The following is a 19,075-nucleotide window of genomic DNA, read 5'->3' as shown; positions in this document are numbered from 1 at the left end:
ATCTAGGCCATGGAAATTTGAACTTCCGTTTAATGGAAAACTAGCTACTGGGAGAACCGGTAGTGTCTCTTTCTTTGAGTACAGAGATTTTGGAAGAATTATTTGATTTATTACCTTGTATCCTTTTATTTGTATATGAGATTTCTTACACCTGTCATTTTTGCTGATGGATAGCAATACAATTAATAGTGAGAACAGTTGATATTTTTCAAGTTTGTAAAATAGTGGCTTGAAACATTGCTTAAAATGCAGTTTTTTTCTCTTTTCTGTCATTTAAGTTATTGCGTCATCAACCCATCTGGTGTAAATGGAACACACAATGCGACATTTTCTCTGCAGTGTCCACTAAACAGATGAAACAGGCTTGCTTTTGTTCGTTGAGACCTGGAGCTTGACGCTGTGTCAATGTCTGCCTGTGATAGAGTGACGTTGTATAATATCTCTCTGTTCTCTTCATAGGCAGTTGTTTACCTAGAGTAGATTGCGTTTTTGATTATCACTGTTTGCTGTTCATATTCGTGTTGTGCAAAAGGGCAAGACGAAGGTATAACTGCACTTTGTCGGGTGCAAAAACCCGCTTCGCTTTGCACTGAGGAAGCAAAGTGACCAAGCTACATGAGAAGCTGCACCTATTAGAGGCAGCTAGAAAAACCCTGATAAGCAATTTTTAAATCATCAATTTGTCGGTTTCCGGAAATATTTTGATATTAAATATGTTCCTTTCATTTCGGATAACAAAATGAAATTTCTCCAAACAAATGCTTGCCATTTTAACCTAAACTACAATTTTTTGTTTAATTAAAACGGAATAGAAGCTGTTCATTTTAATTAAGTCATGTTTTGTCCTCGAACACTAGCTTGTCATTTTCCCCAATCTTCACCTGCATCATTGCCACACATGGACAAACTTCTCGTGTACCTTCTAGGGAGGTTCATCATATGCCCTGAAGCCACTACACTAGAAATGGCCACAATTATGTCAAGAATACACTTAACATATCAATGGTGGGCATAAGTAAACCTGATCTTCCATCATAACAAGCATGACTGGTATTATGTCATAGCCAACAGTGTGCCGGGGAGGGGGAGTCTATCATACGAACGATGAACACAATATGCCATGTATTGCTTGCCTTTACAGAAGAATTCGCCCGTTCATGCCAGATATGCTCACAATACAGCACAAAATTGCCACCAATATGCCAGTTTTAGTTCAAAGGCTAGAATAATGCAGCGAAAGATGGTGCAAAACAGCTAAAATTGTAACAATTTTGCCAAGGCCACCCTCATTCCAAGGATGGGCTCCAATATGTCTACCAAACCCACAATATGTCAAGAATGGGCACCAATAGAACAAGGTGGGGTTCCACCATAACATAAACACTCACAATATACAAAGAGTGGCCATGCTAGGTAGGGCCCACATTATGCCAGACAGGACATCAGCAAGCCGTATTTGCTTAAAAAATGATCAGAATAGTCAGCATTATAGCACAGATTCCCACAATATGCCAAGAATGTGTTTCTTTGGGCTCCATCATACCAGAGGGGCCCTCAACATGCACAGAATGGCCACTATTATGCCAGGGCCAACCTTACGCTACAGGTGTGTACCATTATCCCCATCATACGGAGGATGGCCAAAATGTAGGGAACTGGATGCTATTAATCATACAAGAAACCACACCATGAACAAACATACACACACACACAGCCACACATACATACACAACGAAACAGACACACTTGCATGGCAATACTGTCTTCCAAACTATGGGCAGAACAGCATATTTTATAGTGAATTGCTATTTATCATAATGCCCAAATGAGTCACTATTGATCTATGGCGCTTCTTCCTTTAAGAGCCACCAATCATTAGAGGAGAAACCATTAGTGATTGCAAACGTTTGGTCTATTGCTAGTACCAGATCATTCTCATGCAGACTCTTCCTTTCAGAACAAAAAAACAGCTTCAATTACTTATGCAAATAGAAGCATTTCTACCCTGGTTATGGGGAATCATCACCTATCACATTCACCTCTTTTAGCTTTCAGGTCACAATTCAGATGCCCCTCTAATTAGTGCTTCAACAACATTCTTTATTTTGAAGTGACAAATAAAATGTGATTCCTTCGACTGGAATAGGTAATCAAAACCGATTATTAAATATTTCATTAAAAAAAAAAATATTTAAAACAGTTGCTACCCAAAATAGATTGCTTGAGATTTGATTATATCATGATTAGTGCATTCTGTCTGCGCAGTTTTGAAAAATAAGCTGTAACTTCAATTCTCCTTTGTGGGAATCTTTCACAACAAGTACTAAACAGCATGCCTTTTACAGCGTCATACTGTCTGGCTACTTTCAAAAATTAATTAAATGATTCAAGTCAAGTCAAAATCAGCTTTATTCGGTTATATATAATCATAAAAGCACACATAATTATATGCATCTATTGTCAAATTCATTAGATCATAAAACCCGGTTTAAAAATACATAAAAACATGAACATTTAAGAATAATATAATACATCATAATATCAGACAAGGAGGATCATCCATATAAATGGCACATAGCTAATCATAATCATACACCAATTTATCATACAAGGTAAGAGTATTTCTTACTTTTATAGCACCACTAATAAAAAGGGAAACAGCATGACAGATGTAATCAGTCTCAAGCCTGCTTATATACTTATAGGCTTCCTGATGCGTAGTAAAATTCCTCGATAAGACTGGGCAAAAATCACGTTTCCTGATTTGGCATTAAAACCACAAAATAATATAAAATGTGTTGAAGATTGGACTGACACTCCATCACAAGGGCATCTAGGAAGTTTATTTGACAATATGTCTCTTTATGGGATTGCTACAAGACGATGTGCAAAGTCTAATCGAAACCTGGCAAGATAAAATCTTTTCTGTATATCTGTGACCATCACAAGATAGCCCTGCAATCCACTTTGTAAGGGCCTTTCCAGGTAATTATTTACTGATATTTTCTGCATTTCTTTGAATTTCCTCTTGTCTAAACGTTTACTGGCAAAAATGGCTTTTAGTTCATTCTTGCCATACTGTTGGATGTTCGCTGGATTCTTAATTTGAAATTCTACGCCAATCTCCTTAAAAAGCCTATTGACGTACACCAGCCAAGGAATTTTATTACAGTGCTCGAGGACAAGGCAGTCATCAATTACATCTCTGGTAAGTTTCATACCTAGTTTGCTCCAACTGTTATGCCAACCAGTAATCACAGACAGGTTGATTTTATCTCCCACATAGGTTACACTTAGTTCCCTGTGAGTCATGAAAATTGGGGTTGAACATGATACAGCATGAAGCCTGGCCAAGAATAAGTTCTCCTGTATTTGCAAAGTATTTTGCTCCCTCACCCCACAGACAATTGCTCCATAGAAGGCTGAGGGTACACATTTGTTCATCTCCCAAATTGTTTTTACCAACTTTGTTGGCAAACCTAAACAAAGCCTCAGTCGATCTAACAAAACGTCACTTTGCTAATTCTAAGTGTGGAGTCTAAGAACCGGAACTTGAGAAAAGCACTCCCAAATAAGAGAAATTCTTCACTCTGATAAGTTGTGTTCTCTAACAAAGTAGGATTTCTTTATGGGTCTGCCTCTTTCGCACACCATAGTGTAGGTCTTAGCAAGATTTAATTTAAGATCATTATGCTCCATATATCTCACGAAACCATCAATTAATTTTTGTAAACCATTTGCGGTTCTGGACATTAGCACCGCACCGTACGAATATAGGAGCACAAGCGTACAACACGGTCCAATTTTGGGTGCATCAGCATCTATCATCTGTAGCTGCTTGTCAATCCCATTCACATAAAGGGAAAAATGTGTGGAAGCTATGATGCACCCTTGCCTTATCCCTCTTTTAACAGTAAATCTCGATGTGCACTCTTCCTCCAGCCTGAATCTTACAAATGAGGTCATAAAAGAGTAGATCTGAGAGTGAGGAGAGACAATATCCATGGGAGCACCCATGTCAATAGAAGTTTCCCAGAGGGTTGACTGGTTAACTAAATCAAAGGCGCTGGAGAGATCAGCAAAACCGCGATAAATAAAACCCTGCTTTGCTAATGTATATTTGCTCAATATAAATGATTCCTTTTTCAATAAAAATTCAGTTTTGAAACACTTTTTATTGTATATGAAGTTTGGCACAAGCTTAAATAACAGTACAGATTGACAATATCTCCAGACATCTTTGTCTTTCCAGGCAACCGCACAGGGATTTTACAGGCATCCCAATTATGAACAACGTCTCCTCCCTCAAACTTCAGCCTCTCCCTCGCTCCCATCCTCAGAATCCTCCACCGCCCGCATTTCCGGAGGCTCACAGATAAATCCCCTGAATTTATTCCACGCCCCCCACACTCTACTCCATTTCTTTGGACATCCTCGATGAATGAAAATCGCCCTCTCGGCCATCATAGCAGTGTCCAGATCTCTACACCATGCAGCCAGCGTTGTTGACTCCACCGCCCCCCATTTCTGTGCGACGTTGCGCTTTGCTACTAGCATCCCCAGCGTGGCCCATTCCTGCAAAGGGCGCGTGAGGTCGTTTGGTTCCCAAACATTTAGCAAGCATCTTCTGGGTTCCGGCGTCAAAGACACCTCCACCGCCTGTGATATGGTCCTCATTACTTTTACCCAATAGTCCCTGATCTTAGCACACTCCCACACCGTATGAATGAATGTACCCACCTCCCCACAACGTCTCAAGCAGTATGGGTGCGACGCCGACCCTATCGTGTGATAAAAATTCAGTTTTGATATTCATTTGCTTAGTGTTTCCGGTGGTGGTCCAATATATATCTTTTAAATGTCTGCAGATGTTTGTTTAGCATACTATAATGTGGTGCTTCCTTAAAAAGTTATTTGATAGTCATAGATAATTTTAATAAAACATCAATTAATGCCTTTGGAAATTTTACCATTTGCAAATGTTTTTAATGGATCGAGTTGGCGCATAAGTATTTTTGGACACTGACTTGTACCCTCCAGAATGGAAAAGGGAAAGTCTGCTGGTTAAAAAACAAACACACTACACATCAGCTTCCATTAGTGACATCAACTGATGTTCAAAAAAGCCCTTGCACTGCCAGCAACTGGACCAAGTGCAGGGATTGTGTAACTGGTCAGGTAGAATTTATACCATAGAAAAATAAATCTAGTGAAAAGCATCCCAGAAACCGTAAGTCATCAGTAGAAAATGACATGGATCAATCTTGCAGTTAAACTACATCATCTATTCACAATAGGACTGGCCTTTACTCTTGACTAATACTTTACAGAAATTGTTGAATAACATCTCCTATACAAAGGTCTCAGGGCAAACAGTAAAATCACAGGATTGTATTTGATAGGTTTACCTGTGTCACTGTGAGAATGAAGCCTTTCCATTCCTCCACATCTTCAGGGGTTTCAGTCTGAAGAACAAAACATAAAGTCAATTGGTGCAATGTCCTTTATGAAAAATACAAAACTTTACAAGCAGTTGTTCCTTTCCTTTAAGTTCATTTACTTAAGACCTGCATTATATAATGAGAATAATAGATAGAGTGCTTAATACACCAGTTTTATCTATTTCGTAGATGTTTAAATAACATGTTACTATTACACGTCTTTAGGATATATATTAATCAATCTTTTCATAATGAGAGACTTAGTAAAACTTGCTAGGATTGAAACATTTGATCAACTGGCTGTACAGACACCGACAATTCACAATGGGAAAAAGACTTACATAGTTGAGATTGTTAGGCTAAACTGGAAAATCAAGTTATTTCTAATAGTGCCAAAGTGATAGGCAATTCATTTTTATGACCATGTGAGCGCAGTCTAAATATTCTGTTGTTGGTTTGTCTGGTGCTAAATAAAATATCATTAATAGATTCTTCAGAATAACCTTTGTCTGATATGTCGGGAATTGACAGTAAGGGCAGCTACTCTTCTAGGACTGTGGCAAAGATTTAGAAGTTGCCCTTTTGTGATTGATGAGTGTCTGCCCCACCCCCACCCGCTTGAAGAGATAACAAAAAGGTTTAATTGGTTCCCGTGTGTAAAGGTTTTTCTGGTCCCCAGATTAAGGGTGACCATGAAAATATTTATCTTATTCCTTTCTTAGGATCAGCCATGAGAATGCTTCTATCATTTAACTCATTTTGGATTCGCTTTATTTTAGGTTCAAATGTAAGTTTTAGATATTTGCATCTATTAAACTAATATGATGTATGTGATAAAATCCACTTCAAAATTACACACAAAATAAGTTATACAAGTGCTTTAAAAACTTTCACGAATTTCTGAAACTATCAAAGATGAATCGCAGCCACGTGTGGTAGCGGCCCAACGATTTCTAAACTGCAGCTAACCTCAATCAGAAAGTGTCCCTGGGACAAGGAGATGTGCCCTATGCAACCTCCACCCTATAGACAACTCGCATTCTCTCCAGTGCCTGGCGGGGCTGAATTCTGAGACTAGGCAGCAAACCTCTGATACACAGTAAGCTTTTGTGAGGATGTGATGCATATGATCAGCAAAGAATTCTTCATTTTCTGAGAATGGTATCTTTTGCTGCAAACTCTGTGCCCTCTTGGACAAGTGGTGATTTTACCTGACTTTGGACATAGTCAAACATTTCTCCAGGCACACACATCCCCACAGAAAAAGGATAACACAATAAAAGGAAAAATGCACAGAAAGGCGGAACCTTTATTTAGATTTCAGGGCACCTTCGAATTAGCAAGTGTGCGAAATGTAAATTTTGACAAAAAAAGATTTTGCGAAGTTGAAAAACAGCATATTTCATAGGAGTTAACTTAGAAAAACTGCACCTGCAGGCAAATATTTATTCGAACATTTACATTTTTTTTTTTAAGAATTGCCCTGTAAACCTATTAACCCCTGCTAGAAGTAGATGTTTGCGAGGGATTTCGGGTATTTAAAGGATTGTTTTCCCATAATTTATACTTCAAACTTCAATAGCCTTGCAACCTTGACAAAGCGTAAGAAGTTTTGAAAAAACCTTACGTTTTGTGAACTAAATCCTTTGGAACTATGGTCCAACACCTCCACATCACATTTGACTATTTAATAATGCAACCCTACCATTACAATACACAAGAAGAGAGATGGTGATGCACTGATCAGACAGAAGCCCTCTTTTGTACCTAAGGACTTAGAAATGTTATTTGTTTTCTTGGTTCTCATCATGGTAACTGTTCATGTTGACTGTACCTTAAAAAAAGATTACATTTTCGAAATCTTTAACTACCATTACATGATACTCATTTTTATACATGACATTAGGGAATATAATATCAACCCTGTGCAAAGTTTAGAACAAATTAATGATTGCATCAACCTTTTATTCTTTACTGTTTTTAACAAGATATATCAATTATTAATTTAAACCTATGGACTTTGTTTATTGACATGTCCACAAAAACAAACTGAACTGCAGGATGTGGTGTCATTTGTAAGTTGTTGAATTTGACACCAGGGGACTGTGCTCTCCTATTTGTAACATAGTATGATTCTGGGCAGATCATTTAATCAGACAGTCTTCAACAGTCGCATCTATCACAACTGCATGTGCTTAGACATTGGTGAATTGCCAACCTGCATGCTAGCTTATCTGACTGAATGGAACTGTGCAGAACACTGCATCATTAGCTTGTATAAGCTGGACACCATGTTAGATGATGCATATGGCAAAAAGTAAAGGTAGGAACTGAAGTCTGCCTGAGGAGGAAGTCTCCGTAGCTTAAGTTTCTTATCAACGCATTGCAGCATCTAATATGTTCTATTGCAAAATGATATACCTTCAGAATATCTCTACATCTCAGGCTCTCTGTGTTTGAGAGAAACTTTGAGATGCCTAAACACTGAAACAAAAATATTCTCTGTAGAAATAACAGCATAAGGACACATTTCTTGTAGTGATAAGTAACTACCTCTATTTTGTGAGAACATGCTTCCTCATTCAAGAATATATTCAAGGTGGTTTATTGAGACTGCAATATAACAAACATAAGTTCACATGAATACCGAATAAACACTTCCCTAGCCTATAGGTAACTTAGTAAAATATGTGCATTTAGAGAAAAATATCAAAGTCTTTGAAAGTTATGAGGATTTTTCATGTGCTTCACATAAATAAAAAAGATGTGCAAAGTAAATATGAGTTTATGGTCCACAAAGGATAGTTCTGAAAGAGAACTTATACGACAGTTTGTCTCCACAAATTTAAATGGAGTCCTAAGAATACTTCTTAGTATTCACTTCAGAGTTACCTCATTTCAAAAAACATTTACAAGAATTTTCCATAGTTTTCTATGAGCTCAGGCAACAAGATCCCGGCTGTAGCAACATTGCATCTCAATTGCCTAGTAAGGCTGCCCTGGAGCATGAGGAACTTACACTGAATTACTCCATAATGGCTGCCACCATTTCCAAACCTTGAGGGTGGCCTGTGGCATTATAGGCAAAGTAGGTACTTTATACTCGGCACCTCTAGTAGGCACCTCTAGTAGTATGCCCTTCAAGATGCAATGCCTTGTTTCAAGCACTGATGCTTTACGGCCATTGGCAGCCTCACCCTTCTCCGAATATGTGCAGTACCTGCCAGTTCACAGTACTTAACTTGCAGGCCTGCTAATGAAAAGATGTGAGTGCTGGCCACAGATCATGGCACTGAGCCCAGTAATTTTAGCTCATCATTTCAAGAAAGGATCCCATTGAAGTATTCCTTTTTTCTTATTAAAGGTTGTATTGAAAAAGAAGTAAATATGATAACTACATATTGTCCGTCGTTGACTTAACACTAATTCATAAAAAAACTTACAATTTGTATATCTTTCCACATGTCCCTCAGTTCTCCTAGCCTAATCTTACTATTAAATAATTCAGCCTACCTCTGACTTCTCAAGTAGTTTGATTTTACCCAAAGTTATCAATTTGAAAAAGCTGGATGTCTTAAAGTTGTTTTTATTGTCCTGTAAAACAATCTTTTTCAAATTTAGAAAAGCCAACAGATTGGTGCTTAGACCACAGTTTTTTGAGTCACGTAGGACAATATCAACTAAGTCATAAAGTTTTTTTAAAAGCCTTTGGAAATGCAGGAAGGACAGAAAACAATCTTCCATGATTTTGATTACAGTCAATTACTACAAATGTCATTGCAGCTAGGGCACAACAGACTAGTCGGGTTGTGGAAGGACTATTTCAATTCGCTCGCAAGCTAGGCCATAAACCAGTGACCAAACTAGTTACCCTTTATAAAGCGAAGTGTTTATCGGTGGCATCATATGGGGCGGGAGTTTGGGGCTACTATAATACTCAACGGTTGCAGGTCCTTGAAAATAAATTTATAAAGAGACTTTTATTGACCCCTAATAGTGCCCCTGCATATTATTGCCACCCCACCAGGAGATAGGGCTGACCTATCTAGAAGATCGTATTGCCATTCCCCTATTACTCCTATGGTCTAAGATTTGGTTATCTGAGGACTTAACGTTCTCACGTGAGGTTATCTAAGATTGCATGAACTTAGATAGCGCACTGCCCATTCCCTGGCTTTGCTTCGTGAAGAAAATTTTTAAAAGAGTTAGGTCTGGGCCATTATTATCATAAACCTGCTAGCATTAACATAAACACGAAAGATGCAATAAAAGAGGCATTTTAAGCTGGGCCCATTTGCGCCGTGCACAATTGGTAGTGTCGGGCAACCGGTCCCTAGGCAGAAGAACTAATATCATCGGGAGCGAAGAGTGGGCCTCCCCTCTCCCCTAAGGTACAGTCACCTCTTGCCAAGTAAGGCGCACCAAAGGATGGACTAGTATTCTCAGGGAGAGAGGAGACGACGTAGGACCACCAGGTGGATCTTCAACAAGACCAGCAGAGTGAAGGAGCAGTACGTGGAGGACGTGTAGTGTAACCGTGCAGAGTGTAAAAAATAATAAACAACAAGAAAAGAAATGAGAAGGTTGAAAAGAGATTTCCCTCCCAAAACGATGGTATAGATATCACTAATCACCAAGGTTAAATAAAGAGCGGAGGTTGTGTGCTCTCTCATAATCACCTATACTCAATTGCTTGTTTCCCAAATGAGGAGAGGTCTCTTTATCAAGAATGAAAGGATGAGAGGCAAAAGGATTACCCCAAACAGTGTATTAGGAATCCAAAACAACAGATTACAGGCATACGTCTGCCAGCAGTGGTAATTTGAGGTTGCAGAAGCTAAAGCAATGTGGCAGGATTTTCTCAACAGTTAGAATGGTATGTGGTTGTGAGGCAAAAGAAAGATTCCAGTTGCACTTCCCTAATGACTTTCCACAGGAGATCAGGTTAGTGACAAGCTCTATTTCACCAGCATGGAGCTCTCTGGTAGCGAGGATAGCGTGAGCGTGAGCGGAAGCGAGCGGCAACAAAGTATCCGTTTCATTCCCGACCTCGCGTTTCAAAAAAAAAAAAGTGAAGGCAGAGATCATAAGGACGCTGCTCGTCAGCAGCGATATAACATAAAACAACAGTAGCGCGTCCTTGCGCTTAAGAAGATTTTCTAAACAGGGCCCCAAATATCCAAGTCCCAAGAAGGGAGGAAATAATATCAGCGCGTCCTCGCGCTTAATGGAGGGCAACAGATGGAGTCCACAACACCAGCGCTCCAGGGGAGGGGAAATTAAAACAGCGCGTCCTCGCGCTTGATGCAGGGATTCTCGGCAGGGAACAAAGAACTTCCCGTGATGTGCTCGCTGTTAACTATCCAGGAACACAGGCGGTGATTCCCGGTCAACAGGCTGTAGGGAGAAGCCAGCAACGACATGTCGGGCATGTGAGAGAAATCAGAGCTGTTCAGAACGAAGGGGGGCGTGGTCCACAGGGAGGAAGGAAGCCAAGCACCTGAGAACAGGGGAGGGCTGCTTATAAGCCATCTTGGTCATGTGACTGTTGCTCGGTGCAGTATGGGACAGCACACAACCTGATGCCATGCCCAATGCATTATGGGAGTGGTAGTTCACTTCTAGGGAACAGAGACAAGGTGCAAGAAGTCTGACGGTTAACAGGTAGCACCTGATCCCTTAGGTTTATCCTTTGGAAAACAGAAATGTTATTTATCTTTCACTACGAATGTTCAAGCACGATTTTATCTGACCAGGTTTCGATTGAATACATTGCATTATTTAGTGGCATTTCCTAAACAGTCAGGTTGGGTTCACAGTCTACCGCCCTGTCCATGTGACAATGTAACAGCACAAAGCACGTTGCACTTTATTCTATTTTGTCCCCTCTATAAGGAGCCGGGGGAGCAATTTTTAATTCCATCATTAAGGGAAATAAGACCTTGCACTTTTATTGGCGGTTTTAATTTTGTATTGTCTTTGTATATGTCAGCTATTTGCATTGCTGTTACGAATTTTATTAGAATTGCAATGTCTATAAGAAAACGTTATGAACTAGTATAGTTGATGAAATTCTGAGCAACCGTTTTCTATAAACTAGTTACACGGTTTATATTGTATGGGTGATATCAGAGATGAATGCCTAATGTATTTGATATCAGGTTCGTATATTTTTAAGTTGCATGTACATTTTATCTGGTTTTACACTTTTTTGTAATCCTGATAAGACTAATTTTAAATTTGCAACATAGCTGTGTCAAACTTTTATGGTTCTTGAAACCAAATAAAGTTATTTTGACTTTACTACAAATGTTGATCTAACAATATATAATGATCCTTGCAAAGTGGATTACATATTACTTTTGCTTGGTAACAGTGAGTTCAAAACTGACTCACTGAATTGCAAAGTCTTACATGCCAAGAGATAAGAGTGATCACGTTATTGTACCTTACACAGAGGTTTTCAGTTCTATCTGTGATGAAGTATCTTATGATGATGAACAATATATAATCTGTTTCCCTGCTCTAAGATAAGGCTTCCATAATAAATGGTAACCAGAGGCAACATAAACCTTTTTTTTTTTTACAGTTAATCTAATGATTTTCTAGTTGAAATTACAGGCTTCTTCCCTTCCAAACATGATACTTAATTCTATATTTGTAAACTTCTATAGATGAATGATGGCTCTTATTTTGTGTGTCATTTTCCAGAGAAAAAAGCATTTTAGATACAGCAAAAGGATTGAAAAAAAGCAGGATATATTCAAGCGGCAAACATATCGGAACACCGCATAAATATTATTCAAATAAGAATTGATGGAGATGGCGAAATTCTAAGAAGGAAGCGCATGATAAAGTGATTTGCAATAGATCTCCATATAGTACATATATACCCATGTATTCAACTCTTTCCAAAAGAATATTTGAGATACATATGCTCTAATTTGTTAGCAAAGCACATAATCTTTATGAAATAAAAAAATAAGAGCCTGACATCGTGCTGGTGCTATTTGGAATGCAAAGCCCAGGATCCTTGTGTCTAGTGGGCGGTGGGAGGATGAGGGGCCGCTGTGCATATAGCACTCTCCACTACCCTGCAACGTGGGACGTGCCTGCGCTCTGTCCGAGCAAAGACCGGGCCAAGAGCAGACCCATCAGCGCTTGTCAGAGCTCGGAGGAGGCTGGGCTGGGCACCTCCTCTTGGCCCCCTATCTGCTATTGCAATGTCATTTCTACTATTCCCTTTCATGCACAGTCTTTTTTTATTTCTATCTCGAAGAGACGCAAAGATGGCTAAGAGGAAGACTTCAGATACTTCAGATAAGGATCGGTCTACATCTAACTCAATTGGTAAGTTTTTCTCAAATGCACTGGGTGATCTTGATGCAAAAATTGATTCTTTTGAGGAGTGTCAATTGATTACTAAGCAGGATGTGAACAGGAAATCTACTAACTGTCAGAGTATTTCTATTTTCAACTCCACTTCTGCACCTAATAGCACCTCAGGGTCAACTGTGGGGAGAGATCTAGATGGTGCCAGCCATTGAGGGTAATTTTTGTAAGTCCGATTTTCCACCAGTATCTGAGCGGGCAGAGGATCCAAACGTGGGCACCGATTCTGTCTTTCACCCCACCTAAGAAGAAGAAGGATGCCACACATGCTCTCAGCAAAAATGTATAAATATGCTACTGATGCTTCCAGTGAGGAAAGCGGGGGTAGTGATATTATTGCTCTTTTCTTCATGAGGCCATGGAGAATCGTATTCATGCTTTTATGGACACGGTTAACAGTAGACTTGAGGTAATTGAGGACCAGCAACATGCAGATGATAGAATCACCTCCTGCTACTCAATACTATGTGCCCCAATCAGGAAGTTACAAATGGTCCCTTCACAGACTACTAAAAACGCAATACATCCAGGATGACTTGATAAGCAATGTTCCAAGGCTCAAAGCAATTTGGTCAAGGTACTTAAGCTAGAACCCAGAATTCCTGAGCAGGTACACCTCTGTTGGACCCAGTACAAGAAGACGGTGGCCAAGAGTAGGGAAGATATAAGAAAGAAGTCTTATGAATCTCTTCTTGAAGCCAGTGCCTGCAAAGACTGTAGAGCTATCTGGCAGGTGATTAAATCTCCCTATTTCAAGGACTGTTCAACCACAGGGCAGGATACTGCAATCCAACCGGATAGCTGGGTCGCACACTTCACAGAGTTTTATGACGACTGAACGTCGGGTGAAGGGGGGCTGTATGTAATATTATAAACAAAGAAGTGCAGTCAGACCTATTGGTAGTTGACCTTCAAGATGTTTAGGTAACCCAATACAAGAGCCCTAGTTGCAAGGCACCTGGTCCTGTTAGGGTTCCATATATTTAGAGATAACCCCTCTTTGCGGGCTCCTCCATCAACAAATGTCTTCAAGGCAGAAGCTAGATCAGGACCCCGGTTACATGGTCCCATGTCATCATTGTTCCCATGTAAGAAAGTGGGTTTCTGTTGCAGTAACCCCCCCCCTTTTTTTGCCTAATAGCTGATGCACTTTTCCTTGTTGTGCCCTGGGCTCCTGCCAATCAGGTGCCCAGGGCCTGTGTTCCTTCCCTAAAAACTGCCTAACAGCCAAAACCCAAATTGGCAAACCCTGGCCACATGTCAGCCCCTGGTAAATGGTACCCTAGGTACCCAGGGCCTTGTGACCAGGAAAGGCCTCTAAGGGCTGCAGCACTCATTGTGCCACCCTTAGAGGCCCTGTACCCTGACACACACCCACTGCTCTTGCAGGCTGAGTGTCTGGATACAAGACAAAACAGAGAGTCGACATGGCACACATCCCTGTGTGCCATGCCCACAACCTACACTGCCCTGGCATACATCGGCCACCCCTCTAGCTGGGTGCCCTATGCCAGTGGTGTGGACACAGAGGCAGGAGCCCTGTGCCCCTACAGTACCCAGGTCCATTCCTGGGTCCTGTAAGTGCAGTGCTGCCAGCTAAGAGAATATGGGGCTGGGAGCTTGTCAAACACGAACTCCACAGCACCATAATGGCAGCACTGAAGACTGAGAAGTTTGGTATCAAACTGCTCAGCACGTTAAATCCACACTGATGCCAGTGTGTGATTTAATGTAAAAAGCACCACAGAGGGCATCTTAGAGAGACCCCCTGAATCCTAAACCTGCAATCCACGTCTGTTCTGAGGCTGCCTAGGCTGTCACACAGCAGACATGTTGCTGGACCCCTGGGTAGGAGAGCCCCTGCTCTTCTGGGCCTGCAACAATGCACATCCTGGGCGAGGTGCTAAATCTCCTCTCCCAGGATGGGCAGGGGGAAGCTTCAAAGGCATTCCGCCTCTGTGAGCTTCCCCAGGCCACTGCAACCCCCCACTCTGGCGGGAAGCTTGGCCGGAAACCCCAATAAGGACAGGGGATGTGCCAGCCTGCCAACCCCACCCCTCAGGTGGGGGAGGCGAGGTGAAGCACATCTCCGGGCTTTCGCCATCTTGAAGATGGGAAGCCCTGCCCAATCAGGACTAGGCTCCTGCCCCCCTCCCACAGGAGAGAGGCAGGATAGGGGGTGTACCCACCCCAGGACAGGGACCCATTGGCCCCTGCCCTTCACCTACCAGTAACGCCCCTAAATCTAGTATTTAGGGGCACCCTGAACCTTCCTTCCCCAGATCCCAGATTCGAAACTACAAGAAGAGCAAGAAGAACAAAGACCTGCCCTGCAGCTGCTAAAAAGAGGAAGACACCAACTGCTTTGGCCCCAGCCCTACCGGCCTGTCGACCCTCGAACCTGCTCCTGCTCCAGCGCGGCATCTCTTGTGGCCAGCAACCTCAGAAACCCCGGAGGACCTGGCTACCTTTGAACTCTGATCCCCTGGGACTCCCATGAGTAGAGGCTCTACTGAGAACCTACCTTTCACCCCTGGCAGCAGCCCGGAACCGCGATCCCAGCCCACTCTGCACCCGCCAAGCCTGGCACGTGCCGGAGTGAACTAAACCCACGAGGATGACCCCACGGCGACTGTGACCCCGAGTCCGGCACCCAAGGACCCCCCTCGACAATCCTGAAGAAGCCTGCAGCCTCAGAACAGATTGCCACCCCAACCGCGATCAACAGAGGGTAAGATTTCCCGACACCAAAAGGCACCCCTGCACCCGGCGCCCCACGGCCCTCTGTGTCCAATCCCGGGGTACCTACCTATCCTCCAACTACCCAACTTACCTCTCGAAGTGGTGGTGGCACCTGAAGAGTCCTCGTCCTCGAGCCTGCAGTCTTTTTCCAAACCGGAGATTTCCCATAGAAATCAATTGAGCGCCCGACGGCTCAAAAGCACCCTGCACCCAGCCACCCGAGTGGCCCTGGCAGTGAAAACTCTACTCTAACCTAATTCCCCACTTGCCCTGAGTAAGTGACCAGGAGCCCAGCTCCCACAGCCGCGTGGCTTGCCAGACATCAGCCACCAACCAAGGCCCCCCTATCCCTCATAGGATAACGTTGGGCCTAACTCTCTCTGCACCCGGCCGCCCTGAAACCGCTGAGGGTGAACTAACTGTACCTACCTGACACTGGGGGACCCCTGAGTCTATGCCCAGAACTTCAACTCTGCCAGTCGAGTACTTACCCTTAAACCGCTAACTTCATTTTTCTCATAGGGTAACATTGACTGGCTTTTTCTTGAAAATTCTTCCAAGTATGGACTTTTCAAAACTCAAAATATTCACCAAAAATCAGCCGAGTATCAAAAACGAATTTACTCACCTGCTCTTAGGTGAGCTCCCAGTGCTGGATCTTGGTGCCCAGCACTGACTCTGAAAAGTACCCACAACTATACGTACCTTTAACTCATTTTTCTTCCATAGGAAACCATTGACTGTTTTTCTGTGAAATTTCTTCTAAGTGTTGATTTCTGCAATTTCTAAATATTCTTCAAAAATCGTATAACATCTGAAAACGTAATTACTTACCTGGTTTGAATAAAGGTCCCAGTACTGAGTCTAGGCACACAGTACTGGATTACAAAAGTAACGATAACCTACTGTACCTGTAACCTAACTTTTCTTCCATAGGGAATCATTGATTGTTTGCTCTGATATATTTTCTAAGTGCTAACTTTTAAAATAGCTAAATATTAGTTAAAAATCATTACAGTACCAAAGTCGACTTTCAACAACTTATTCTGAAAACTGACCCAGGACTGGATCTAGGATCCAGGCCTGGAATTACAAAAGTAATCTAAAAAATAATCTATTGCTATAATTTGAATTTATCATTGAGCTCAATGTATTGTGTTTAGGAATAGAGTTGCCTACTGCAACTACTTGTAACTGTTTACTAAAAAGTCTATTGCATATACAAAAGTATTTTTATGAAACATCTCCTGTCGAGAAAGTATATTTTAATTCCAAGCGTTGGTTCTAAAATAAAACAAGCATATATTTTTTATATACAAACCATTGGCCTAGAGTTCAGTTATTGAGTGTGTGGAACTATTTGCTGACTGAGCGTGTACAACAAATGCTTTACACTGTCCTCTGGTACTGCCTTACTGCTCGACCAAGCTACCACTTTAGAGAGTAAGGTTATATCAAACTTTAACCTCTGTTAAACCCTTGGGGTCTGTGGACTCTGTACACCCTGTACCTATTAAGGAACAGTATATACAGAGCCACTTTCTCACATCCCATTTTTAAGATAGGATGTAAAGAGGATCCAAAGTGTTATCACCGGATTTTTCTAACAGACTCCACAGCTCAGATCAAGGGTAGGATTATATTAGATAGGCTGGAGGGGTGGGCTAGAGCGAATAACATGTCCAATTTGCAATGTGGTTTTAGAGCTGTCCATGAAACTACTGAGCAGTGCTTAAACCTTTATCCCCTAATCAGTAATTATTTTATAGTAAGGGGTAGCAGCGGGTTCCTAGCGTTCGTGGACTTAAGTTCAGTGTTGGACCATGTCAATTGCTCAAAATTATGGGAGATGAGGTCTGCTATGGGTGTTCAGGATTGTATTGTCACATTTTTTTAAGCAACTCTACTCAAGGGTGATGTCAAACTTCAGATTTGTTAAAATACCCCTCACACACCAAAAGGGCCCTTGGTGTCATGCTTCATCATAGGGGTCTTCCCGTCCCTCTACGGAACGGGGCGTGCTACGACCTACGTTTATTAAAATACGTATATTAAAATTTTCTAGACCAACGAGCCAGGTATTTTTTATCTCACTCTCCTATTCACCCCTGACACTTCCTCTCACACCCCTACACAACACATAGTTGTCTCACAACAACAGTGCTCCCACGCAAACGCAGGTCGTAGCACGCCCCGTCCCGTAGAGGGGCGGGAAGACCCCTATGATGAAGCATGACACCAAGGGCCCTTTTGGTGTGTGAGGGGTATTTTAACAACTAGTGTGTACTTTCCACCATTGTGGGGATACATACCTATTCTGGGAGGTTCTGACATACATACATACTTGTGGGTGGATCACTGTGTTTATTGACTAAAGCTCGGGAGGATGTATCCACCTCCACTACTCATGTTGAGTGGTACCTCTCTACTCCCCATTTTGTTCCTTTTTTGAACCTTAAGATTTGGCCCTATCAGTGTTACAACTGAATACTTTGCTATTACTAGGGGGTGTAGTATCTTGTGAGTTAGAAATGATGGAAACATTTAGGCTCCTGATTTTTCTTATTTTTAAACTTACTTTATTGAGTTTTTAACAGACATTCAAAAAGGCACATCAATATTGTAAATTACGAACATTCAATTGTTCTCTTTGATGGACTGCAGTTACATAACTAAGGTAGTCTGGAACGTTGTGTCAGTATCCCAATACCCCTATCCCTCTATCCACTTAGTAAAGTTACTAAAGGTTGCATTTTATTCAGTATGTACTAGGGGGGTAGCTGTTTCTCAGAACTAAGAAAAAGACCAACTGTTGGTATTTAAGACTCCCATGAGGCTGGATCAGTGTAGGTGTAGGGGGAATTTCTCCTTTAGAATATAGTGGCATCACACACCCTTGCGAGTGTCATGCTTCATCATCGGGCATTGCTCCTCGTGGGGGTGGCGCTGCAGTCCCTCACGAGCCCCGCGAGAGGGCGCTTTGGTGGAGATCTTTTGAGGAGACGCTGCAGTTGTGCATGCAGGTGTGTGGGCCTATAAAAAAAGGGGGGTGAGTGAGTGTATTGAAATTACCGGATGGAACCCAGAACCAACGTTTATTCAAGGGTCCATATGGTAAGTTAAAAGGAAGTGGATCCTGGAGCTTCTCTTCGGAAAAAATATAGAGGGCAGCTGTGTGACTAACCGCTGCTCTCAGGATGGGTGCTGTAGTGAGAAGTCCTACTTAAAACAGGGTCAACATGTTTTGCGCTCTCTGTTGGTCCCTAAAGGATCCCGTGGCACTTCGTCAGGACCGGAATGTGAAGTGAAAACAGCATGAGACAGGTTCCAGGGAAGAAAGAGCCTGTGAACCTGTAATACCTTATTTTTTAAGGAGTTTATCGCCCATGCGCTGATAGGAACTCTTTCTGTAGGAACCTATGCCCAACCCCGCTAATTCGGAGATCGGGCTCTGTCGACACCCTCTAGGTTGCAGGCTGAGTAAATGTGCTCGCCTGTCA

At 41.8% G+C, this 19,075-nt stretch overlaps 1 protein-coding gene across 1 annotated transcript in view; it reads right to left on the bottom strand.

The window, feature by feature from the left end:
- Nucleotides 1-19,075, bottom strand: part of STAP1 (signal transducing adaptor family member 1) — a 414,195-nt gene that overhangs the window by 224,385 nt on the left and 170,735 nt on the right. Inside the window, exon 4 of the mRNA XM_085636512.1 lies at nt 5,409-5,465. Within this exon, the coding sequence (XP_085492638.1) occupies nt 5,409-5,465 (57 nt within the window). The remainder of the gene's footprint in view (nt 1-5,408; nt 5,466-19,075) is intronic.

Source organism: Triturus cristatus, chromosome 2_1 (genome assembly GCF_964204655.1).
Source record: "Triturus cristatus chromosome 2_1, aTriCri1.1, whole genome shotgun sequence".
Lineage (NCBI taxonomy): Eukaryota > Metazoa > Chordata > Amphibia > Caudata > Salamandridae > Triturus > Triturus cristatus.
This window is presented reverse-complemented; position numbering and strand designations above follow the sequence as displayed.